The sequence below is a fragment of the Aethina tumida genome, chromosome 1 (genome assembly GCF_024364675.1).
Source record: "Aethina tumida isolate Nest 87 chromosome 1, icAetTumi1.1, whole genome shotgun sequence".
Classification (NCBI taxonomy): domain Eukaryota; kingdom Metazoa; phylum Arthropoda; class Insecta; order Coleoptera; family Nitidulidae; genus Aethina; species Aethina tumida.
In genome coordinates this window covers 65,678,605-65,706,569 of record NC_065435.1, presented here as the reverse complement: position 1 = coordinate 65,706,569, position 27,965 = coordinate 65,678,605, and the positions used below count along the sequence as shown (strand labels likewise).

The window sequence follows — 27,965 nt, the reverse complement described above, 5'->3', positions numbered from 1 at the left end:
TCTGCTACTGGCAACGATTAGGTTGATATCTAAATTGCTCTTCTAAATTTAATTAGACGATAGTTTTGAAGAAAGAGAAGTTCTTACCTAGATTTGGTATCATGTCCTCCTCAGTCTAATATGATGATGACTATATACGAAAAGAAGCATTTATCCTTTTTAATAAGCTTCATTAGTCTATTGGTAATTTCGGCATTGGGGTAATTGAGATAACAACTCCCCTTATCTTACTAGAAAATGTAGAATACGGTAAGATCCTTATCAACTCAGACTTTGCAATCGACTCAACTATTCTGATACTGAGTTACTTACATGATCGGGTAACATACTCCTACTGTTATGATAAAATTTATCAAAACCGTATACTTGCAGAATAATAGTTTTTTCTTCCCTAACAGCTTTTTGCTATTTACATTCAGATGAAACATGATTTCTTAAGCTAGCAACGATAGAAAAATCAAACTTTTTTTCCACGGTGGTGGAATCATATGGTGAAACAAAGTAATGGATACAGATACTCTAGGACAGCTATTCTGAACCGCTAGTCCGGCGGCGGATAAATTTTACGAGACCCCAGACAATTTTTTCTATCCGCGAAAAAAATTTACTTATCAAAAAATAATAACTAAATTTTAATTTATAAAATTATGAAATACAAATATTTTAATCTAATTTTAATTCTATGTAATTTTTTGTTGTCTTCCTATGTCCATGAGTTTGTGATTTTTTTATAATTTTCTGTGATTTTTTTTAAAGCTTTATATACTTTATTTTTATATGTATATATAATTATATATCTTTACATTTAAATATTATTGTAAGTAAATGATGTAGTAGAGTAAAATGTTACAATTAACTTATCTAGAGTAGTTCTTTAATACCTAGTAAAATTTTTTTGTTAAAAAATATCACTGGTCCGCGAATTTTTACTGGTCCGCGGGCCAAAAAAGGTTTGAGAAACGCTGTTTTAGAAGATACAGCTAGTCACCAAGATGTGATAGTGTTTCCATTCGATTCTCCATTTTAGAATGCCAACTGCCCATAAACCAAAGTTTTACTGGAAGTCTGTCTGACTATGTTTCAACGATCTTATATGTAACGAACTGTTCCGAAATCGATGACGGATGTAATCCTGAACATGTATGTGCATGATCAGATCATTACAAGCAATGTTCCAGACACATCAGTCCAATCTCCTAAAAATGGGTACTCAACATTCTTCGATATATATAAAATGTCTAAAGAGAATGGCGAATAGATTAGTCATAGACAGTTCCAAGTGAACCATCTGCTTTGTGGAGCACGTGACACAAACCAAACAGAAAAATAAGTTGACAGGCTTCTTTTTAGAGATTAATGAGTCAAATAATGTGGAAATATTATTCCTGATCAATTAGTCTAAGTGCATACGTACGATTTCCTGCCTCTGAGATTATTCATCTTAGTGACTTCCACACGCAGCTAATTTTGTCTAATAATTGAAGAATTGTTTAACGTGTATAAGATTCTATATACAAGTGCAGAAACAATATAGACTATATAATGGACAATATATACAATATCCAAAATATATAGCAGCTGGCCACCCGAAATCACCCGCGGACGAGGATCGTTCTACTTCGCATATTCTGTTATTCGGGTGTACATTTTAGCGAGTGTACGAATATAAAGTCCGTTCACTATACATTCGATTAATAACGAAGCTTACCCGAACGTAAGCGAAGTTATACTTTGGCTCAGATATATATTATGTTTATAAGCTATAGTAAAAAGATCTTAAATATTTATTTATTGCTATTGAAGAGCATATAGAAAATAATATATCCTCGACAGGAGCAATTCAAAAGCTTACACTTATGAATACATTACTTTAGTGCACACTTCACTTTTAATGTTAAAATAATGGAACAGTAAACTCTGAGGTTTTAGTGGACCTAATAAAATAATAATATAGTGTTATTATAACTGGAATTTCTATTAAAGTGTGATCAGATTTTTAATCAATAGTTAACTTAAATGCATTTTAAGCCCAAGCTGATTCATAAAAACTAACATGTATTAATAAATATTGCGATAAAATTAAAAATTACGTTGTTCTAATTAGTTTTTTCCTTCTGATGGAAATCATGGAATAAAGTATTAATAATCCCTGAAAATATCAAATAGTCTCTGTAATTCTTTAAAAAAATCACAAATCAGTTTCCTGTTCTTACACTTTATGGACTATTGCGTGAGTAATTAAAGTCTACTTAAAAATAAAAGTAAAGTAAAATGGTGTTTTTAAATACACTAAACAGATATATTTGTGGAAACAGACTTGTACACAAAACGTTATTCAGCATCAGGGAAATAATTTTTATTAACTTTAAAATTATTTAAAAAACATGGAAAATACAAAATATTTAGTAATGAATGAGTAGAGGTTATAATTGTTTTTAAGATATGCAGATTATTTGTTTATGCAACATGATGTAAAATATAAGAAGATTTTTACTTTAATTGTTATGATTTCTTTTTTCTTCTTTCTTTTAAAAACCTTTTAAAAAACAATAGTATAAATATATTGTTTTAATAAAAATTTTCAATATAGGGATAAAATTAAGTAACATAAGAACTGTCTCAAGAATAAAAACTTTTTGTTTTTATTATTAAATTATTCCAAATGTTTAGGTTTATTCTAAAAACTACTGAAAATTACCAATTGCAAATAAGTTGTTAATTAAGGGTAATATTTTATTACAACCAGAAACCACGAAATATATGTTACAATAAAGAAGAATGTAAATTATTTACTTATTTAAAGTAATAGTATGGACTAAAGCAAGCAGAAAAAATCTTAATAGGTTCGCAAACGACGGGGTTCTTCTATATCTTTTCTACTTTTTTGCTTTTTTTGGTCCATACTATTATAAGAGATATTTTTAGTTATTCTTGTAATACTCTGTAGTGAGTGAGCCACATCTCACTTGAAATTTGTAATTTTTATCTGATTGTAACTAATTTTCTTTGATTCACAATTAAACATGAAAATATGTACTTATAGACCAAATGCCACGTTTTTGGTTCAAAGCAAAATCTACACCCTATTTTTTAGCTTAAGAATTGAGGAAATCATACTGCAAATTATTTAGAATTCAGAAAATATACCAAATTTCATTAAAAAAATGCAATTAATTGTGAAATTATTAAAGATCATATATTTTTATGAATTTATTTTTTTTTTCAGATCTATGTATGGAATAAACAGGCAAAAATAGCACAAATCTTATTATACTATTTCTATAAAAAAATTGCTAGTATAATTTCCTCAATTTCTATGCCAAAAAATTATCCAGTAGATTTTGGTTTCTGGGCCAAAAACGGAAACATTTTGTCTATAAATACATGCTTTACAACAAAAAAAAAAAGTTTGTCAAAAGGGGACAGGAACTTATAAATTTTCAAATTCAAGTAACGCAAATTTAAAGTAGTGGATACTAAAAATATGCTTATTATTATCATCTGCAAACCTGCAAAAGGAAAACCATAAAAGAAATAAACGTATGAATACAATTTATGTTCAACCGGTCGCTTTAGTCAAAATCAATTAACTACATTTTCTAATACCATATTTGCCCTGTCCGAATCGGAAGCAAAATCAAGTGCAATTTTTCCCACAATCCGTTATGTTTTTGCCCATCTAAACGGTGCCGTAGTCGGCCGCATCTAGTCGAGGAAACTCGATGCTCGTATCTATCCTAGAAAGAACGCAATCTACGGTGCATTTCTTTCGTCGCTCGGATGTTCAGTACTGCTTCTCATACAGTCGCCAGGTGAGCGCCATCGCAGTACTCGATTCCGTACGTACACGTGCTGGTTGCTTTTGTTTATGTTTTGACTGTTTATCGCTGTGACTGGTTACTTCGCGAATATCGAATTCGTGTTGCATTCAAAGAACTATTGTGATTTCGTTATTTGAGTATTTAACGAAAGGTAGGAATAGTGTCTAGATGAATTTTGAAGTGTGTAACTGTTAAAATCTTGTCTTTGAATTAACAACGGCGTAACTGATGCTAGGTGATGCTAGAAAACCGCAAGGTTTGCTGCAGATCTCATGAAAGAGGATATCCGGATCCACGTTTAGTTTTTTTTTTCTTCACATTTATAATTCCGAATGTAGTTATCAGCAAATGAGTTGAACACAAATTAAACAAGTTTCTAAATTATTATATATTTTTAATTGTGATAATTATCAACCGTCCTAATTGTCTACTAACTATGCGTTACGCCAAATTTGACAAGAATATTATTCAAGATTATTCAATGCGACAATTATCGCTCGTAAGAAGCAAGATCTCTTTTGCATGTAAGTAGAGTTTTTTTTGTTGTAAATGATGAAACATGGAATGCGACCGATTGAAAGTTTTAATGATATGTATCATCATCAAAAATCACACAACAATAATATTGTTCCTGTTTATATGAGATTTTGTTTTGAATTATTCTCAAGAACAATAATTATCGTACAATAATCTGGGGCAAATCTAAAGATAAAAATAAGAATAGTAGAACTTGTTCAATTTAATGTTACAATTATATTATACTAAAAATCATGTATGGTAAAGTGATGGTCGAAAAAATGTAACAAATCCAACATTTATTTTATTAAAACATTTCATCGAGAAGATCAGAGAACAATATTTAAATTTTATTTTCCATAACATAGGAAATAAAAACCGACGTGTTTAGGCTAATGACTGTGAAGTACTACTACAACTGTTCTATTGAGTATGTCACTAGACGTAATGTACAGGGCACCCCAAATGGGTTATATTTGGCAATTACAATAATTTCCAGATTAAGTAGAAAAAAACTGATTTAAGTGTCTAACGCCTTTTAATATCTCAGAGCATTTCTTAAACTTCCTTTTAACTTATTTAATTTATTTTATTTTTGATAACCTGTAAAAATATTTACTTTTATTAGTTATATAAGCTACTTGTCATAAAAAAAATATCACTATATAATTTCGAGATAAGAAGAAGATATAACGATGTTTTTGATATATTTCGACATATTTATTACGTCTATGAAACAGAAAAAACTATCAAACATAATATTTGACAAACTTATTATTAACATATCATAACCACTGATAATTTGTTTGAGAATTAGTAAATATGTCACAATTTTTACGTGAGTGTGTGAATATAAAACTTGGTTTTTAAAAATTTAAATAAAATAAACAATCAGTTACACCTTCTTCTTTTCAAAGTGACAGACAATTTCAATTATATTTTCCATCTAAAATAAAAAAGTTGCATATATTTTTGAGGTAACCAGTTACATTAAAAATGCCTGCAAACGTCTATTACAAGTTTTCAAAACAAAATTTTGTAAATAAGTTATTTAGCAATAGGTAATTTTTGTAAATATTTCGGAAACGTAATATTTACATATGCAAATAAGAATCAACATTTAAAAAAAAATAAACTCTGAACACTTAAGTATCTATCAAGTATACTGTATTTTTCTTCAATTTATCTTTAACTAGTCCACAACTAGTTGGAGATATCAGAGAGATAATTGAGGAATAAACGCTTTGAAAAATTAAGTTTTGAACACTTAAATCAGATTTTCTCTATCCGGTCCAAAAATACGACAGTCTGTTACAGTGTGGCCCATTTGTAAAAGATGAAATATGTACTTATAGACAATTTTTTACATTTTTTGGTCCAAAACCAAAACCTACAGGGTAATCGTTTAGGTATTAACATTTAATAAATAATATTAACAATTTTTTATAGAAAATCTAACTATAAACTTCATAAAAAAATATGCATATTCAAAATTCTGCAGAAAAATTAAAAATCATTATTTTTATGAATTTATTTTTTTAATCAAGTAGTTTGTCGAATAAACTGCCAAAAATAGCACAAATTATCTTATTTTTAATTTCATCTCATTTTATTTATTGGGATATTATTATTAGTATTAATACTATAACACTATACTTAAGAGTATCAGTATAATTAGTATATTTTTGGTACTATAATATTCCAATATAGTAATTCTTAATCCTAATTTTAATATAAATAATGTAAAGCAGGATTTATGACAAGGTTTCTTTTACATCTTGTCTATAAATTCTTCACAAGTTACAACAGTCTGCAATTCCATTTTATATTTTTATTTTCTACATTTTTTATAATATAATATTGTATAATATGTTTATTTTCATTATAGGTTAAATATCGCTTTGTTTCCTTTATACTGAGACACCCCGTTTGAGTATATGGCAGATACTTGATCGGCCAGTTTATAAAATGGCTGAAATCACTAGCCAGGTTGCAAAATAATAAAAAACAAACCGTGATTTAATAATGTGTGGCTGTTATAAACTGGGTAGCCGTTTTATAAAATGGTGGAATTTACAATGTGTCTGCAACATATATGTATATGCTGTTTATGCATTTTTGTTGTACATAAAAACATTGACTGTATAGATCTAATCTTTCTATGGTCTACTTAAAAACGGTCTTTTGAACCAAACTAGTCGCAAGAAGATAAACAGGAATTTAGAAAACCTTTAATACAAAAATATGTTTTATGTACTTTCATCAATAATTTATAAAACATATATTTTGCTTGTGTAATAAAATTTATTATCAAGATATGCATTTCTTAATATACAGGGTATTATATGTATGTGTGTGAGTTGTGCGCACCAACCCCTTGTGTGTGTAAATTGAAGTAGAATAATTAGAAGCGTCGTCATTAGCAGTTTATTCAGTTTGAAGTTAGTCTCTAATACAATTTTCTAACAAAATAGCTTTTAAATAAATATCAGATGACACGTATGTTGACAGTTGGACATTCACCGCAAAAAACTTAACATTAACCACTCACTGGACATTGTTCAAAGACACTTTCCTAATAGCTGATTTGCTATTAAAGTTATAAAATTTTATTAACACCTAAATTTATTGAATTTAACATTATTTATATACTATTAAAAAATTGAAAAATAACTACACAGCATCTTTTTCGAAAAATGTGAATACCTACGTATTTTATGTTGTGTTATGCATACGAATTTAATTTTTGAAATTGTAAATACTTTTTATTCATACACATACATTTACCTAATGGACTTGAATACAGGATGGATAATAGTTTTAAAAAATGGTTTCATTTAAATTTGAAACATTACCATGAAGAAATCATTTGAACATAAATAACATGGATAATGGTTCTTTTTGAAGGTTTAATAAACACAAGGTGAATGCATAAAAAGAATATAATTAGTAAGATAATAGAAGCTGTATTTTTTACTTATATAATTATTTCCGAAAAATAATAGAAAAAATTGACCAACAATTTGTCAACATCGTAACAAAAAATTATTTTCAGCCTACTAGAACCATACAACCATACGGACGCGCGTTTGTTGAATACATTTATAAAGGAAGCGTAATTATTATCAGGATTACAGCACAAAACATTTTTTAAAATAATTATTTAATAAGTAAATTACCACCTTAGATAAATTATAAAATCACTATATGTTGTCCGAGCGAACACATTGATGATCATGAAATTATAAAGGCTAATTCGTGGATTTAAGTCTTTTTTTCACTACATCTAGCCTGGTGTAACGATCGTGCAACAATTAAAAAAACGAGTGATGATTAAAGAACCGTCCAAGATTGTTATTAAGAACATACAGTTAGCGAAAATGAATAATATAAACCCAACAGAGCAATAAAGCCATTGGCCTATAATATTGCCGAGTTAAGAATTCCGCTATTTATCTGAAAAAATACCCATCCAGTATATTTTATTTTTCTCCAATTTAACTTTAACTAGTTGTCCACAATAAGTTTCTTTTGTTAAGTATTCTGTAACCGTTATTTAATATTTCTATGCTTTGAAATATTTTAATAAATAATAAAAATATAATATAATAAATAAATATTTTTCTAAAATAATCTAATAATTTCTTTTCTTTCTTTCAGTCTGTTGTGAAATCTCGTCGAGTCCACTTTCAGGATGCTTGAGTGCTGAAGAAGTATATTGGAATAAGTAAAAATATGCCTCAAACAGTCCTACATGGACAAAATTATCAATACAACGGTCACAATGGACATCTTCCTATCCACAACCCACAACAAAATGGACACGTCAATTATATTATTCATAATGGGCATGGTCCATATTACATGCAAAACGGACACAGTAAAACAAACGGACATTTAGGTGAGAATATCTTAATGTTATTTTTTCAAGTTCCAACGACTGTCAGAACTAGAAGTGTATCTTACATAAGTACGTTTTTAGAACTACGCATCCCTACCGGTAAAAGTGCATTAAACTTTATAATCGGAAATAAGTTAGTTACAAAAATTAAATGCAATTACACGAATACGTTAATTGCTTATGGACACTTTTACATTTTGAGTTTTCAGTTATTTAAGATGCAAATTTATTCTAATTAAATTTCCATGTAAACACATGACCGACTAATTAACGGTACCCAGTAACTTAGAAATGTGGAATTACTTCTGGTAAATTTATTTACAGAGTTTAGAAATTATATATTTTTTAAAATATGATGCCTCCGCAATTTCGACATAAAAAAATCCATAATCCGAGACGAAATTGTCGCCAGATTCATTAAAAGTTCTAGATTCCAGTTAGTTTTGGTAGTGTCAGTAAAGTTATACCGGGACTATTGTATTAACTGAAACCCGGTAATATGAGTAATAATTTATAACATAAACAAGGCCAGGTTTCTATCAAGGTTACTGGGACCAACATATGTTACTAGTACTAGTATCTTACTACTGACCTGGTGTGAATGACACAGATATAAATATGCATTTAAACACATTTAATATATTAAATATATTTACTTTTTTTATTTGTTAAATATTCAGCAGATTGTTTCGGCCCATTCTCACTGTGCGCCTTTATTCAGGCCAGAGAAGCAGTATTGGAATATATATAATTCTATCTATATCTCTTGAAGATATTGCAACCCTGTATCAGTTCATAGATGATTTTCAAATTAAAACAACATTTAAAACAATACAAAAAGACTATCCAAAAAATGAACTAAAATATAATGGTCAATCTCCAATTTTTAATCAATATTTAATAATTTAATCATTAAGTAGTACTGCCACCTCATGAACAACACAATCGTGAATTCTACGAAGCATGTCTTTGTAAAGGTTATCTATTGCCTTCCCTTTAAACTTGTTGCAATCGTTAGTGTTCTGTCCGGATTGGTCTACATCTATCATGTATCACATATTAACAACACACATTCACAGCATTTCTTATTATCCCGTTTGAATGTTAGTTTGTAAATTAAAAACATGTTTCTCGTTTAAGAAAAAATAAAAAATAACGTTTCTAGTAAATTAGGAAATAAAATTTTTACGGTGCATTATATTTGACGAGTCTGGTCTCCATTCAGTTAAATTTAACATCGCAACAGACGACAATAACTATTTACAGCTTAAAACGTAGCAAGAGAATAATGGGCACTTAGTGATACACAGTTAGGAAAATCATTGACCATTAAAAAAATGTCTTTTGTCAATTTAAGTGATCAGATAATTTTTTTTATTATTTTGGGAACGCGAAGGATATTCCCCTCTGTATTATGACATAATTTGTTACACTTTTTATAAATATTCAATTCACCTATTTACATTTACTTTTTAAACCAATGGCTGATATGACAGCTTTGTCTCCGTTATTATTATTAATTTTTCTATGAAACAGGGCGGAACTCCGTGATGGTTGATTTTTTATACAGATAACAACAACAAGATTTTTTATACAAATAATTTTCAACAAAATTTGTAATTTTTTTACTTATAATTTGATTTTAATTAATAATAGTTCAAAGGATCATCCAATCGAGATGTATTATAATATAACACATATACACAAATACATATATTTTAAAATAAAAAAGATAAACAAATTTTTAAAATATCTTACAAAATATAAATTATATATAGTTCATACTAATTTCGTGTCCTTAAAAATGGAGGTACACGAAATTTAATAAAAAATAAAATTCATTCACGTTCTTCTTATGAATTAATTACATCTGATCAAGTAAACCACAGAAAAAAATGTCTAAATATCGAGTTTGAATCGGATTTTTTTTAATTGAGAAATTAATCTTATAATTTTTCGAAATAAAACAGCTGAAACAATTTATTTTTTCCCTTAAATTAGACAAAATTAAATTGTTTGTTATTGAGTTATGATTCTGAAAACTTAAAATGTGCCCTAACTAACCTGAAATAAAAGTTATATTATTTCAAACAGAACATCTTAAAAATGTTTTCAATTAAATCTATTTTTTAAAATTCTTACACTCATATGTATATAAAAAATGAAACACCACCTCCCTAACGATTATTTGTAAGTAAATCTAAATTCATCAAGTGTATAGTTAATAATGTTATGTTGAACCACTCAACTTTGAATGTTACATTGTTTATTGCATTATTGCATTTATCAATTTCGTAAATGTAAATTGGCCTCTTGGAACATTTACAAAGTACACGTATTTGAACGTAGAAATATTCTAGAGAAGTAGGTCCGATGTTATAAATTGCACCCAATATGGTAATGCACTGCATTCTTTCACTATTCCGATTATACCTTTGGTATTATTTTAAGCATAAGAATTGCCGGTATTTTAGTAACTCAACCTGTTATATTATTGTTAAATGCACATTAATTTCAATAACTGATTGTGAGAGAAAATACAAGACATATATTTGCTCACATTTAGGCATTGTTGACATGGTTAACTTATAATTTAACTACATAACATATATAATTTCAGTTTAACGATATATGAATTTTCTGAACTGAAAAAGTGTATTTTTTAAATGAAACGTTTATCGGAAGTATTTCCGATAAACAATAAAGACATTTTGTTTTGTAAAAATTGGGAATAATTGGTTGGAGTACTTTTTTGTCACTGAATTTCATATGGCTCATAAGAGATTTGTATTTCACAAAAAAAAAAAAAATTATATAATCCTTAATAAAATTAAAGTACATTCCTTTTATGAATTTGTTTCTTCTGATCAAATAAACTACCAAATCAAATATCAAATGTGACTTATAATACTGCCACAGATATTACATTTATATTTTACGACATTTCGTATGTATTCATTTTGAAGGATGTGAAATACAATGAGCTACTTAAAGATACCAAAAGTATCTTAATCAATTATTCCTGACTCTTTACCATCAAAATTGATATAGTAAACGGTTTACAATTTTTTTATTGTATTTTGAAATATTCGAATCGAATCGAATCCTAAACTTTCTTATTGGATAATTTCGGAAAAATGTTAATAAATTGTTCTAAATTTCTTAATTAAAATTAATTATAGATAGATATCTAAAAATATATTAAAATATGTTAAATTCTAATTTCATATGCGTATTTTTTATATTTTTTTGCCTGTAGAAAGTTCGTAAATCGTTAAATTATAATTTAAACCGGTCAACAAATTTTTCCTCCAAAGATCCACATATCATAATACTTCATAGAATTCTAACATTGCATCATCATTCCACTTATTGTTAATTTTCAATACGGTGATAAATTTTTGAAAGAATGCAACATTATCGTTTTTTATCTGAATTCAATTGATGCACTGCTTTTTTACAAATTCTCTAGTCTAATGACAAAACGGTACAATCTAGATATTTAACATAACGTTTCTGGAGCTACTTATTGTGTGATCTGCTCATTAAAATTATTCAAAACCCGGAGATCTAATAATGGCGTAGTTCCGTCCGTCTTTTTAAAATAATAAGACAAAGCCGCCACAAATAACTGCAAATAAAACCTACTTGTGCTGCAATAAATTATAATCTGATAAATGTGAATCGTATTGTTTTCTTGGTGTAGAATCGGTCGGAAATAAAATGCTAAGTATTATTGTATTTTATTATATACATATACATATATGCCAAATAGAGACTGGTGAATATGCTGTTATTGTCTGATGTTTATGGAATTATAATTAAGTTAGTGATAGTGTTGGAACGATTCAGTTAGAGTTTATTTATGTCTTATTGAAAATTATATCTATTACTGTAAGTAATAAAAGGTTTTAAATTGGCAGCACTATTCAGTAACTAGCTTTTCTGAATGATGTTGGAAGGTTTCTTTTGTTTTCTTTAACGTTCTTCTTTATATAATTTCCCTTTTGATTATGAAATATGAGGTTTTAGTTTGTCCTGAGTAGCAATTCGAAATAGTTATTGGGGACAATTTGTAGGTCTTGCTGTCATTATTAGATGACAACTTATCTAAAATTGTTCATCAATTACCAGCAGAGCAAGGATCGTACACTGAATTTCTAAACTTTACGTCAAAAAAGAGGTAGATGGATGGTCGAACTATGAACCGTAATCCTGCTTTGCTGAAAGTTGTGTCCTCTACTTTTCTAGTGATGATACTTGAATTGCTTTCAGCTTATTTGGTTATCTTGATAAATTTACTTATACTAACAGGACTAATTAAATGTCGTATGATCTAAAATGGCATTAAAATGGTAATTAGTCGTAAATGTAAAATATGCCTTTTTAAATTTCAATGTAAGCTTGCTATTTAGAAAATATATGTGGAATTTAAATATAGAAAATCAGGAAAAATAAAAATTTTTACATTCTTTCTTATCATGTTCATGAAACATCCAAATTTTTCGTAGTATTGCGATATCCAATTTAGGTTAGTGTCATTAGCAAGGCGTCAATGGATTCTTGCACATAAATTGGTCAGTACTCCAGTCTTTTCCTCAATGCCTATCCTAATATCATGGGCTCTTGTGCATTGCACAATAGCTACACATTTTGATAAATTTTTCATACTAGCCATATCTAATCAACAAAACTGTGCGTTAGTATTAAAGAAATAAAGATTTAATTGTTGCACCAAAAGCTAATTATTATTCCAACGAATTGTTTTAATGGTCTGTTCTGTTAAATTTGAAACACAACAAAAGTTCCCATGCTCAGCTTGCTCCGATTGTTTTTACGGTCATGGTAGATATCGAGTTCACAGCGTTCAACTGTTCATAACACATAACTGTTACTTTTATGTGTGAATTAATTAATTCGAATTATTCTAGTTTTCATAACACAATAATTATAACGCTTGAATGTAAAATTCAAATTTTAGTTCAATGAATTGTACGAGATGTTAACGAGATCACTAGAGCTCACTACTCATTTTTTTTGTTTTGTTTAAATGTTTAATAGATATCTACCTTGCTTCATCATCACAATTAATACTCCTAAAGGAGGTTCAACAAATCTACCGTCATACCTACCAATCAAATTGTGTTCACCCATTTTTAACACAACTTATATTAGCCTGTTAATAAGCCTTTACGTCGGTTTTTAATAAATCTAATAGTACATACTTAGGTTTTGTTAATCTCGGTTTATTGAAAATTCCTAATGCTGGTTAAAGATATCGTATAACTAATGTTTAGAAGGTGGTTAATATTTTTGTCAGATTGTGTATTTCAATATTATTTGCCTTTACATATTTGACGTTGGACAAAAAAGTGAAATACTTTTAAAATTTACAAATTTCGTAAATAATAAGAATTATCTGTTTTAAATATCTTGAAAAAATTTCACATGGTGAGCAATGTGAAAACATATATAAAGATGGGGTCCAACAATATCAAGATAAATTAACCAGGAAATATTCCAACAGTTCGGGACAGATATTTCTAATCTGTGAGACGTCGGTTATGTGAAGCAGAGCTATTTGGGCGCTTGGCTATGAAAAACTTTATATATCCAAACGACATCGTAAAATCCGTGTTTGCCAGAAATCATATGGACTTCCCACGTATGTGGAATTTAGTACTATGGAGTGATGAAACCATGTATAAGTAATTTGAATCAGATGGTAGGCAAATTGGAACGACACACCATTTTAAATGCCAAATAATAATCGGTGGTGGAAATACCATGATATTAGAATGTTTATCGGCACCTGATATTGGTCTCAGAGTACGAATTAAAGGCAAAATTGATCGTTTTGTCTATAAAGATATCTTGGCAAATCATAAATTACCTTTGGAGAAAACAATTTGCCTGTAGTTTAGAAGTTTCAACTAGATCACGATCCAAAAGCCACATCCAGGCTTGTAAAAAGTTGATTTTTAGATGAGTTGGCGAATGTTCGCCCATGGCCCTCACAAACTTAAATCCAACTGAACACCTATGGCAGCATCTGAAATTATTTAAAAAATCTAACAAAAAACATAACCTACAAAGAGTATTTGTGATTATACAAGAGGAATGGGTAAACATTCCTTTGGAAGTGTGCCGCAATCGTGTCCACTCGATGAACAGACGATGTCGAGATGTTATTAAACAAAACGGTTACGCTAGTTATTATTTAATGAAAAAATATATACAAATAAACCTAATTAAATAAAAACTAAATTAAAATTTATTTGACCACTACTGTAATTAATAATGTGGGATGGGCATTGAATTTTTACTTCCTAATATTTTGTGTAATAATGTGTTTTATTAATTCAGAGCATCTTCGTGGCATAGATTCAACCAATCTGGTAATATAAGAAGTCTCCAGAAGCGCCCCGAAGAGATCATTTAAATTTAGATAGATTGTATGCTTTATTAGTCACACATGTTCTCAATAGGACTGAGGTCTGGAAACTGTGCCGGTCAAGACAAAACATTTATGTTTTGTTCTCGCAACCTTTGTGTAACGGCTTTAGACTTCTGTTTTGGTCACTTATCCAGTAACTATATTTTTTGATAATTTGAAAAACAATTTGATTTATTTAAACACAACTTTTAACATGTCCACTTGTTTTTCAAACTCCTTGAATCATAATTTTTCTCAGAACTAATGAGTTTTACTAAAACTCGATCAAATTAAAATTACTAGAGAAAGAAACAGTACTAAACGAAAAGCTGCTATAATTTTGTTCAATACAAAACCAAAAAATCGTATACACACGTATTAAGGATTAGATAAAACTGGCCTAACGCATTCGGTGGGGTTTGAGTCTGGTGAGATATATTATATATAGAACAGAAAAAAACATAAACAATATTTTATTTTTATTGTCGGTTTTACAACATATTACCCTTCTACCTTTTATATTAAGTTATATTCTATTTTAAAGATTAAAAACATTGAATTGCCTCACCTAAGTAACCGCTACTGAAACTACCAACAAAAATATAAATTATTAAATATAATATACTGAATTAATAAAATTTAATTTGCAATAATTATAGACATTACTGTAATTTACATTTTTTCGATAGATAACTTAAATTAGAAAAGAATAAATCTACTAGGAAAGAAGAGAAAACGAAAAAATTTGTTTGTTTGTATTTGTAAAAAATCGTATCTGTTTAATCTAATCCCTTCATCTAAATGAAATTTTCGGTCGTCGCGATGGTCACTGTCAATCGGTATTCTATAAACGAAACGAATTCGTCGTCGTTTTCACTCGCCGCTCTCACACTTCGCTTTATGAATCGAAAATGTTATTTCGCAGTTGCATTTAATACGTGACTACAACCAACATACAATTTTTTAAAAGGATGTTAAAATATTCAAATTCGAATAAAAAATGAATATTCTATTTATATAATTTTTTAAAAGGATGTTAAAATATTCAAATTCGAATAAAAAATGAATATACTATTCGTTATAATTTTTTCAACTTTTTAAACAATGACATAGATGAATCTTTCAACTGAAAAATGTTCTGCTGGCGACAAAATACTAACACGCAATTTATACTCAGCACCTATTGTCAGCTGAAACAAATGTTTGTTTGAATACCTGATTATGGTATCAATTATTATTAACAATGTGAGGAGCCGAGGAAAACTATCATAACTTACGTAAGTCGAAGGTTACGAATAATACATAATACATGTGTGCATAGTAATTTGACATTGTACATATCAAAGGACGAATGATGTGTATATTTTAATAACTAATTATCGTAATTTTAACTATTACATAGTAGAAAACATTATTAATGCATACTTTTTACTAGTTGCATTGCGCTTCTGTTACTGATCATCTGTGTTCGAGATTCGTGTGTGTACAATGAACCTAAACAACAAAATGATGTATAATTATTCACCCACAATAATTTTGGAAAGTAAGCTCTACTCTAAATTGTTAAAACATCTTTCAGCACTGCCTAACATTTAAAATGTTTACTTCTGTTCAGGTGCAAGGAGAAATAAGAAAATTGCCGACAATGTCTGTACGATTATTAAATTTAAAAAGGATACGGAACCTCCCAAGAAACGGACATCCACACCAGTCAATCACTTAGTCCCTAATTCCGAAATTTGTAAGTTACGTAGCAATATTAATATTATTTACCAAATAACATTAGATATCACGAATTTTTTATTTATATTTATTTATTTTTGAAAATCTACAACTATTTTAATATTAATATAAAAAAATTAACTTAAATTGTGAAATTGATGAATTTATTATCGTGTAATATTTAAATATCTTAATTATTTATTATAAATCAGGTTTACAATGCATTTTAAAGAATAACAAAAATAGCGAAGTGAAATGAGTCATCTTGAATTAATTATTATTTTGATCATGAGCTATAATAAAAAATGATCCGCGAAAATAGAATGCAAAAAATCAACACTAATACATTTTATACATTCTACAAAATTTTTTATACAACAAAATATTTAAATAATTTCAAGTAGTACTTTACCTAAAACGAGTAATTTCTATCAAATATATAAAAAGATAACATTTTGGTTGTTTAAAATGGTTATATATACTTTGGATTTGATAAATATATTACTACATATATACAACATTGTTTTGAAATATAAAAGAAAAATGGAAAATTAAATATATTTATAGAATAATAAATAATTGAAGAATACTTGAAATTACATACATAGAATGACATGATAATTGTTAATAATTATCAATTATTTTTCAGCATTAAATGGAAACGGAAGGACTTGGACAAATGCTCCCAAATTAGAAGATAAACAATCCACATTATCGAGGTAAGATTAGATATAAAATTACTTGTCACTAACCTATATGTTTGTGAAATAAAAACACAGTTAATAATTCAATAATTGTACTATTTTCAAATTAACTATAAATTTACTTGATTCAGATATTGGACAACAGAAAGGCAAAAGACACAAACAAATTATGAGTCTATAAAAAGACATTGTAGGGAACGGGGTGTACTTTATGAAGACCCCGATTTTCCAGCTGGACCGAAGGCACTTTTCCAAAATAAAAGGCCATCGCTGCATCCTATAGTTTGGATGAGACCGCATGTATGTTTTTAGATATTTATGTATCGTTGTGAAATGTTGTCTTAGTAACTAAATTCGTTTAGAATTTTCTTTTTAGGAAATATGTCAAAGACCAAAATTTATAGAAGAAAATTCATTAGAATCGGGAAAATTCACGCTAGAGCCGGGTGAATTAGGTGACCAATGGCTGTTGGCTGCTGTTGTTTCTTTGGCTCTCACGCCAAGATTTTTAGACAGAGTAGTTCCACCTGATCAAGGATTTAATCCAACAAATTCATATTGCGGTTTATTTTTGTAAGATTAAAACAATTTGGTTTGTTTAATTTCTCAACAAATTAATTATTTAAGATTTCGATTTTGGCATTTCGGCGAGTGGAAAGATATTGTAATAGATGACAGACTACCCACTTTTAAAGGACGATTGGTTCATCTGCATAGTTCGAACAATACTCACTTTTGGCCGGCCTTATTAGAAAAAGCTTATGCTAAGTATAAATAGTCGATAAATTATATGAACACAAATTTATATTATTTACTGCTAGATTTTATGGATGCTATGAAAACCTGCAGCAAGGATCCATTACAAGGGCACTACAAGATATAACGGGAGGAATAGTGCAAAGTTTTGTATTAACACATCAAGATCGATTTATAACTTTTCAAGTACTTAACAGTGCAGTTCCCAGATCTAGTCTATTAATTGCGACTATTAATCAGGTATGTATCTAAATTAACTTAGACAGAATGGAGGATACTTTATGACCGATATTTCAAACTAAAGGAGAAAGAGAATAAACGTCAACTTCGATTGCGAAGTGGATTAATAACACAACATGCCTATAGTGTGACAGGACTTGCTCGAGTAAGAGGAGTTAATGGTGAAACACCATTGGTCAGATTAAGAAACCCATGGTCAAGTGCTGAGTGGACAGGTCCTTGGAGCGAGAGATCCTGGGAATGGGACGGTTTATCGACGAGAGATAAGGAATTATTGAGCGTAAGAGTTACCAATGAAGGCGAATTTTGGTAAGGTTCAATCATTATGTTAACTTAATTTTTACTTGAATTTTTTGTGATTTTTATTCCAGGATGTCTTTTGAAGATTTCGCTAGATATTTTACCCACTTAGACTTGGTCCATATTGGTCCAGATGACTGGATGATAGAAGGTGCGCTACATTCTAAACAGCCTTGGAGAGCAGTTTTAGCCCGAAGACGTTGGAGAGCTGGTTACAATGCGGGAGGTGGACCAGCTTTTATTGGTAAATTATTATTATCAATGAATTGATACGACTCGCTAATCCCTAAGTTATAAATCCTGCTTTACAATTTTATTATCCAACCAACATAATACACGCTTTCATTATGACATATCCTTTGACATAGCTCCTGAGTTTCTACTAAAAATAGTTCTCATCATTTTAGAATGATAATAAAAAATTGTCAGCTTTCAAGATGAACTCTATATAAACTAAGTTATTATAAAAAACTCATATCTCTTTCAAATATCGAAAATAACCCAACTCTTTTTTATCCCTAGCATTCTAAATGAACATTTTAGAGCACAGCGTGAACACCAATGATCAACGTTTTTCACAGAAACAACTGCCATGAATCCGCAATTTCACGTCCAGATACCGAGAACGTCGAGCAATAAATGCCACGTGGTCGTGTCAATAACACAATATTACGAGACGAATCCGCAGAAGACGAAGAAGAAACGGCCTTTGTATGCCATTGGGTTCGCGGTTTATGAAGTGCCGCATACCATGCAGAGATTGACACCGCATTTTGTTGCAGAACAGGTAAAAAATTATAATATAAAAACTAAAAAAGTGTAAATGTAAAAAATCACCGGTTAACTTTCTGTTTTAAAGAAATCTTCAATAACCTTTCCATTAATTTTAATTTAACGCAGTTTTGAAAATATTTAATGTATCAATTTGTTACATTATAAGTAATTAAGCCAAAAAGTTACTTTATGAATTATTATATTATCATATGCAAGGATATTACAAAAATGAACAGAGTTGCGTTAAGTTTTTTTTTTCAGTGGAGATTTTGATTAAGTAAATTGCTATAGGGTAAGTGCTCACATGATTGCTAAAAGTTGATTATCATCAGTGAGTAAAATTGTGGTGACAACTAAGAAAATCAGTCATATTAAAGGCTAGGAAATAGAATTGGAAACTTGGTCGAAGATAAGTATTCCATATAAAATCAACTTCATGCGGGGTCTATATAAGTTAATAGACTATAACTGTTTACTAATAAAATTAAAAGTATATACAGAAACACTGTGGCATAATAGACTAATAATAAATATTTAAATTAAATGATGATAAACAACATGGATGAAGCAAAACTTATTTTCAAGTGGCTGGAATTTATAAAAAAAATTATTAAAAACATATTGAATAGAATTGTAATATAATAGAACATACACATATATAGTAAATCTACATATACCTGAAGGGAAATGAGACAAAAGGTCAGTTAATCAAATTCTAGTAGGATATGGTGTTGTATACCAGAAGTAGAACAAATAGTAACGAAAATATGAAAGTAGAAAAACTATGATAGGTGTGCATAAGCGACGAAAATTGAATAATGTAACTTGTTAAAAAAATTTTTCCTATTTTTTATGTTTGAATCTTAACAAACTTGAATGCACATATACTATATTATATTATACAACATGACATCCCATCAATTTATTCTAAACGTACTGATTAATTGATTTTTAATTTTGCTGTTGGAATGAAATGGGAGTTGCTGAAATTAGTTCAAGAACTATGAGAAAGAGGTTAGTAGATGGGGATTTGCTTAGCTGCAGACCTACAAAAAATAGCTTACAACTAAAAATGTGAAGGCTTCATTTGGATTTGTTGAACATCAGACCCACTGGATAATATGCACAACTAGTTTTTAGTGATGAATTTAACTTATTTAAAAATAAAAATAAATCTCCTACTTATGTTAGCCATCCTATAGGGACAAAACGACACAAAAAGTTTGTTACACCTACGTGAAACATGTCTGTGGTTCCATTATGGTATTGGGATGCTCCTTTGCCTCAGAGTTAAATTAAATAAAATTTTTAGAATTCACTATAAAACAATATGAGTAAATTATTATTATTTTAAGAGTTCACATTAAATTTGTTAAACATGTTAAAAGTTGTTGTAAAAAGGAATAATTTCATTAGAAAAATGTTATTTATAATTCTGCCATAGATTTTTTGTAAAATTTGGTATATACCCATTTTGAGCATCAATAATGTTATAATAGACATCTACTAGACGTTTACTGGATATGTAAAACAATTTTTATGGCGTGTATAATTTTCCATTTAATTTTTCATTCAAATATTTTAAATAGAAAAGTTACAGCCAATAAACAGAAAGAAATTTCTACAACATCTACAACATCAGTTGTCTAAGTTGTCATTTAGTTGTCTGAAGATGCTAGCCACCCATGCTAGCGAAACGACAGGAAATAATTCCAACAAACGTAAATCTATAAACCCAAACAAATATAGATATGGAAATAATGGCCACGACAGCTTTAACCTTTACATTAAATCTATGTGTATATTTTAATGCGCTAAATAAAAATAATGTTAACAGTGTAAAATTCTTTTATATTGACCTATGTGAAAACTGCATTTCTTATCTTTTTAAAATAAACCTTTTTTCATAAGAGTCTTAATAGTAGCTTCAGTTCTCTAATGTTTGATAAGAGTTTCTTTTGTTGTTTTTAAATTTTCACTTTAATTTATTATACATTCAATTATTCAAATTCATTAAAGTGCTAATGTTTTTTCAGAAACCGCTAGATGTTACAAATCATTCTCTTGCTCGAGAAGTAGTAACATTTTTCACATTGCCTCCGGGTGATTATATTGTAGTACCTCAAACAAATATACCCAATTTAGATGGAAAGTTTTTACTTCGAATTTTTACTGATGAGCAAAGTAAAATATGGTAAAGGATAGATTAAACAAATGAATAAAAAAATCTAATTATTTTTAATATGTACTTTTTAGGGAAGTAAACGAAGATAACATGATCATACGGAATATTTCCGCAGAATTTATGGAGGAATCGGGAGTCATGGTAAAATTTAAATGTTTTCTGTAATATATCCTTGTATTTTTCCTTTCTGTTTTTAAAATACACATTTTATATATAGTAGATTAAAAGGAAAATATATTTTCGGAATATTTTGATTTAACAATATAATATCAACAAAATTGTTTATTACAGGGGGAAGGAAAATCAATTTTATCGAAAATGTTAATAAAGTATCCACCTGAAATTGATGCTAGTCAACTGCAAAAAATTTTGAAGTCGCAATGGAAGTTGATCCTCTCAGAAAAACCAAGTTTAGAATTGTGTAAAAGTTTGATTATGTTAAGAGACTTCAACATAAGTGGACGAATTGGTACAGTCGATATTCCCATTCTGGTTCATATGCTTCAATTTTGGAAAGTAGGATAAATTATGGTGTTAGTTTTTTTTTGCCTCACCAAATTTATTTGTAGTTGGCATTTCAAAAGTTTGACAAAAATCAGAATAGCGGGAAAACATCCAGTTACCACTTAAGGGCTCTGTTATGGGAAGCTGGATGTACAGTAAGCAACAAAGTATTAGAATGTTTAGTATTGCGATTTGCTAAAAATAAAATTTTGACTATGGAAAATTATATTATGGCATTAGTAAGGTTACATTTATCATATGGTAAGTTTCGTTATTAATATAGTCACACCTACTTACTTACCAATCTTATTTGAATTTCAGAAAGATATCATAATTTGGACACAAAAACTAAAAGTAATCCTTTATCTTTGGAAGAGGTAATCATAATTTTATAATTTTAAATTTTGCCAAGAAACGTTAATGATTTAATTTTCAGATGATTTTGATGACCATTTATTCATAAAATATAAAGTAAAATGTTAAGCTGGAAAACCAAAGAAATGGTGGAAAACTGTATTTTATTTAAAAAAAATATTTATATACTTTATCTATGTGTATGTAAATAATAAGTAATTTGATTCATATACAGTATATCTCATTTAAAATGGAAACACCTCCGTAATTGTTTTACTTTTAATTCAATTTTAATGAGTAAGAATGGTTTGGAGCTGTTTTTCAACCTAAAGTGGGCTGCACTGTATGTACAAATATGTGTATATTTTGATTTATGTAATTAATAGGACAAATAAAAATAATAATGTTTATTTTTTTGTTTTTAATTCTAAATATAAAACAATAATTATAATGAAATTAAAATTATTTAAATTATATATTCTTTTCTTTTGGTGGCCAAAGTAAAGAAACTTCTCCTTTAGCTGATTCAGGCAACCACATCAGGTACTCGTTAAGAAGAACTGAAATGAAAGAATTTTATATAAATATAACGTATTTCTTAAAAATGTAATACACTATAAATAAATATTAGTTTAAAATTAGAAATAATACATACATTTGGGTTCTACTAGGAAAACTTCATCCAGCAGCTTCTTAGTATAAACGCTTTTTCCCATAAGTGCTTTAACAATAGCTTCAGTCCTTGGTTGAAGTTTAGCCCAAGTCTTGACCATAATATTAGGCTGACTTAATAAAAATTGTTTATACTTTTCCAATTTTTTATACACTTTCCCTTCTAATATAAATCTTGCAAACCACTTGTAAACTTCTAAATTGTGTGGATAAGGAATTTCGATGTTGGGCAACGGCCATGCCTGAGGACCAAATGTACCGGTGACAGTGCAGTGAACTTTTCCTGTTTGGGGATTATACCGTGGTTCTGGATCGGTTAGTGGATCACTTAAGTTACACATAGAGGGAACATAGACAGCCAACCACTCCGGTTCAATAGCAGTAACACCGCGCATATACAATTTATTAGTTTCATAGACTTCTTGGTAGACGACATATTCCGGAAGAGTCTTCCTCAATACAGAACCTTGGTGCAAGAAAACCGGTTCTTCCATGTTGTTCGCGTTATATGCGTATTTGTATTTTACCTACAACAATTTATACCATACCATTTAACGTTAAACTTGAGAATAACGGACTTTTTTCAATAACCGACCATTCGACTAACAAGTCAATTGTAATTTATAAGCAGAATGTTGATTCTTTTAAAACACCTAAATAGTTTTTAATACGAGTGATTCCAAGTTATTTTAAAAAATCAATAAATAGGTTATTTATTTGTTGGCTAATCTCATCACAAATTTGTGCTGGCACAAAAAAGGAGCCTAAATTATAAACACTAACCTTGTCTTCACCATCGGGAACATTTTCAGGAGATATCTTTTTAGCGACTTGATCTCCCATGCCGCTTAAAAGAATCTGTCGCAGCAGTTTGCTCTGTAAATCATCTGGTGGTGCCATTTCTGGATCTACCGTAATATTCGCGTCAGGAACGTTTAATCCAATCTCATTGGTCAACTGAACCCGTAGTTTCCGTATTTCTGACACAGCCTTTTCGCGTAAACCGTTTGAATCGCAAAACTGCGTCAATTTGCCCTGGGAATTTGCATATTCGGCTGCACCGACCTACCGAATTAACGAATTATTGCACGTATTGTTTTTTATATTCCGCAATAGTTGCTTAAATATTTAATCTTACCGCTCTCAAAAGTACCATGTTGTCGCCAAGAAGCAAAGAGTTCCCTACTCCGGCCCACTGCCTTCTTGTAGCCGCCCACTGCTGGCGCACTTCCTTTAAGTTTTCAGGATCGGTCGGTACGAGAGGCACCTCGAGCAGTACTTCCTGCACAGAAAGTGCAGCCACCAGACACACTGTGTATGGTAACAAATCTTGTTGGTGGCTGAGAGCTAGCATTTTGCCATATCGGGGCAATACGGGAAATTTACTCACAGCACGACCCAATGGCGTCACTTGATCGTCCTTCAAGGCACCCAAAATTTGTAAACTGAAATTAGAAGTGAAAAATGTTCAAAAAGTATAAAAAATTGGATGTTATAATTACCGTCTCTGTGCAGTTTTGAGTTGAAGTAAATCAGGTGCGGTGGGGAATGGGAAATTAATAACCTTGTCAATATTCATGCACTTCATCTGGAGATACAAGTCATCGACGGGTTTTTGTTGAATTTCTGGCACTGAGAATTCTTTAAAAGTGTCATTGAATACAGCACTAGAATAGAGACGGTAACAGTGACCTGGTCCAGTCCTGCCCGCTCTACCTGCTCTTTGATTCGCTGACGCTTTGCTCGTCCAATCTACTACGTAACTCGTTACGCCTGTGACCTGTAATATGGAAAAATTAAAATACCTCATTATAAACCTGTTTTCAGAAACATAGTTTCGGCTTTTTGTATATAAAAACACAATAATGGTTAAACCAAATAATTTTAAATATTTGAACTTGTACAAACCTTGTCATATAATTTAACTTTAGATTTTCCTGTGTCCACAACATATTTAACATTAGGTATTGTAAGCGATGTTTCCGCTACATTTGTGCTCACCACACAAAGACGACAACCAGGAGGTGGTGGTTGAAAAACCTACAACATGGAAAGGAGGAACATAATTATCAAATAATTTCTAAGTTTCAATATAGATATGTATATATGTTTTTTAACGAACCTTTTGTTGTTTATGTGACGGCAATAAAGAGTATAAAGGCAAAGTCCATAATGGTTGAGCATTAGATATAGTCAAGACTTCATTATCCCAATCATTATCACTATCTGATCCAGAATCATCTTCATCAGAGTTTCTTTCATTGCTTCCCGGTAAACCAAAATCATCTAGATTTATTTGGGGAATGAATTTTTGTTTTTTGTTTTTCTTTAACGCTTTTTTCATTCCTGTAATAGAATTTTTAATTTGAACAAACAATTTTTATTATGAAAAACTACTTTATTTGAATTAACTCAATGAAACGTTCAACATCCTTGTATGTCCCAAAAAATAATTGAGATAATTAATATTTAGTTACCTTCTTCAACGTCTGAATCGGAATCTAAGTCCTTTGGTTCTGTTTTGACTCCCTGTTCCAATATTTTAGAGCTGTGTTTTAAAGGAAATGCTTTTCTTAACTTTCTTACTAACGATTTTACCTCCTGCTGGCCAGTAACAAAGATTAAAATTCCTCCTTCAGGAAGTGTTGTGTTGATTTTAACTGCCTTTTTATAAGCTTCCAACAAATAATTATCGTTCGTGCGCTTATTGAAATGAATAGTAACTGGAAATTGTCTGCTTTCCACTTTAATTACTGGTGGTGTGATTTTAAATAACCTGGTGTTCAAGGTGAAATCCTCTAATCGGAGTGTTGCGGACATTACAATTAGTTTCAGGGGATCTCCACGTTTTTGCCTAAGCGGTATTATCCTAGACAACAACCCTAAGAAGAAAACTTATTTTAGTTTGAATAATTTAAGTGCTTAAAAGCAGATTTTCATCTAATCAAATCTAAAGGAGTACGATTCCTTTTTTGAATAATTGTTAAACAATACCTATTAAAATATCAGTGTAAACAGATCGTTCGTGCGCCTCATCCAAAATAACAACAGAATAATTGGTGAGCAGAAAATCCGTATGTAACTCTTTGAGCAGCACACCATCAGTCATAAACTTAATCCTTGTGTCAGGCGTAGTGTTTCCTTCGAAACGGATCAAATATGAAACCTCCCTGGTGCTTAAGTTCATTTCGGTTGCGACGCGCTTAGACATTGAAATTGCGGCCACACGTCTTGGTTCCGTAACCGCGATCTGTTTTTTTAGTGCGTATCCAGCTTCATATAGAAACTGTGGAACCTGTGTAGTTTTGCCGCTTCCAGTCTCACCTGAGGAAAAATAAAATTTAATACATATTAAGCAAAACTTTATGTTGAATCTGTCAAATTTAATTCAACATTTAAATGGATTTTACACAAACACATACATATAAATATCTGACTAAAACTGAAAATGATTTGAAATACTATAAATTAACTACACTTTTTTATAAGTGAACAATTATAATTATTATTATTAACGTTATATTTACTACATTAGATTAAAATGAAAATATAGAAACTCCCTCTTACATATTTTTAGTGTAATGTTGGTAAGTTTAACATGAAAAATAAATTTACTTTTCCTCATTTGGACCATTCACCAAGTTATTGGCACATTTAATTAAACTAGCGTCCAGAATGAACGGTAAGCTTTATCAAGATGAGTGTAACTTTGTACCCTAAAAAAATTTAAGAGAAAATTTCCATATTTAAAAAATTGAAATGTATAAACCATTATTATAAAAACAACTTCATTACCAGCCAATATAACAACAGAGTTTTCATTAATAACTTCCATTATTTGTTGTTCTTCACCCAATATTGGTAGTTTTAATCTTGTAGCTTGTATTTCTTCACTACGGACAACATCTACATACACTGCTGGTTTTTTGGTAACACCTTTGTCAGCCTCTGTTTTTATATTTTTCACAACTTCTTCCTTAATTAAGGGTGCATTCTCTTTTTTAGGTTCTTTCCCACTGTTATTAACTAACTCACTGTCATTACTTTGTTTTTCTGTTGTCTCTTGAGGTGGGACATTTGTCTACAACAATTTATGTTCTTGTTTTTTATTTTAAGCATTAATAATTAAATTGCAAAACTGTGAGATCACTAATAACTCATTTAATTGCACAATATTTTCTGGGTATTTAATATGAACATTATAAGCTTAATTTCTGCTTACTGAATAAAGTAAATTTACCACACAATTAAAACATTTACCTGAACACATTCTTCCTTAATTTTTTCATTTTCATCACAAACATCAGATTCATCAGAGCTCTCAGAATCTGAACTACTACTATGGAAGCCAACTATATTTGGATTATCATTAACTTTATCAGGTTGAGTAGAAACCAATTTTCGTCTCTTTGCACCTGAATTCTTTAATATATTTTCAGGGGTATGTCCTTCATTTTTCAATTTTGGCTTCTTTGAGTTTGACTCATTTTGCCTCTTTAAACCTTTTGTTTGCACACTGACAAGACTAGTAAGTTGATTTAATTCCTCAGGATTAATTCTTACTTCTTCTAATGCTTTGTACAAAGCTGATCTCTGAAATTTTTACGATTGTCATTAGCAGATAAAATTATTTGCACTTCATTGCAATATTTATGGTTGTCATACTTACACCTTCCTGTTTCTGTTTCTTCTCCAAAATTTTTTCGTATTTCTTACGTTGTTTCTTCGATAATATTCGTGTAACTTTCTCATTTTCTTTTTTCACTTTAGTTTTTCTTTTCTTAGAAGGAAGCACCAATTCGTTACTTTGATCATAGTGACCTTTTACATCGATATCTAAACAAATCTGCAAGAAAAATGTGTAAATTGTTAATATACCGAATTATTAAATGTTTATGTTATGAATACATATTACCTTTTTAGAACTTGAATCATCAATGATAGTATTTACTACTTGTCTAGCCTTCCAGTTATATCCTTTTCCAGTCATATTTAATATATTTTGCTTTTATTTCATGATAAAATTAACATATAATAAAGAAACGTGACTGTTCCAGGTTATATTTGTGTTTTACAACTT

The 27,965-nt window shown here is 29.6% G+C and overlaps 2 protein-coding genes across 6 annotated transcripts; one reads left to right on the top strand and one right to left on the bottom strand.

Moving 5' to 3' along the window:
* Nucleotides 1-3,735: 3,735 nt before the first annotated feature.
* LOC109608441 (calpain-9-like) lies at nt 3,736-22,623 on the top strand. 5 transcript variants are annotated; one of them, XM_049961239.1, is made up of 17 exons: nt 3,736-3,972; nt 7,998-8,238; nt 16,290-16,415; nt 17,046-17,115; nt 17,232-17,400; nt 17,477-17,673; nt 17,728-17,868; nt 17,922-18,096; nt 18,161-18,405; nt 18,468-18,640; nt 18,978-19,183; nt 21,207-21,364; nt 21,427-21,496; nt 21,647-21,871; nt 21,925-22,120; nt 22,181-22,236; nt 22,296-22,623. In XM_049961239.1, exons 2-17 carry the CDS (start codon nt 8,073-8,075, stop codon nt 22,320-22,322), a joined length of 2,400 nt encoding a protein of 799 aa, XP_049817196.1. In that variant the 5' UTR covers nt 3,736-3,972; nt 7,998-8,072; the 3' UTR covers nt 22,323-22,623. The 5 variants fall into 5 exon arrangements, with proteins under 5 accessions (XP_049817196.1, XP_049817200.1, XP_049817198.1 ...); XM_049961241.1 differs by having other exon boundaries at nt 3,755-3,812; XM_049961240.1 differs by having other exon boundaries at nt 3,823-3,839.
* LOC109608440 (probable ATP-dependent RNA helicase kurz) lies at nt 22,606-27,946 on the bottom strand. Its single transcript, XM_020024874.2, has 13 exons — nt 27,801-27,946; nt 27,555-27,731; nt 27,146-27,478; nt 26,681-26,966; nt 25,880-26,209; nt 25,363-25,767; nt 25,008-25,231; nt 24,794-24,925; nt 24,388-24,665; nt 24,024-24,330; nt 23,669-23,950; nt 22,869-23,412; nt 22,606-22,773 (listed from the first exon to the last, which is right to left on the bottom strand). Exons 1-13 carry the CDS (start codon nt 27,873-27,875, stop codon nt 22,685-22,687), a joined length of 3,462 nt encoding a protein of 1,153 aa, XP_019880433.2. The 5' UTR covers nt 27,876-27,946; the 3' UTR covers nt 22,606-22,684.
* Nucleotides 27,947-27,965: the final 19 nt, after the last annotated feature.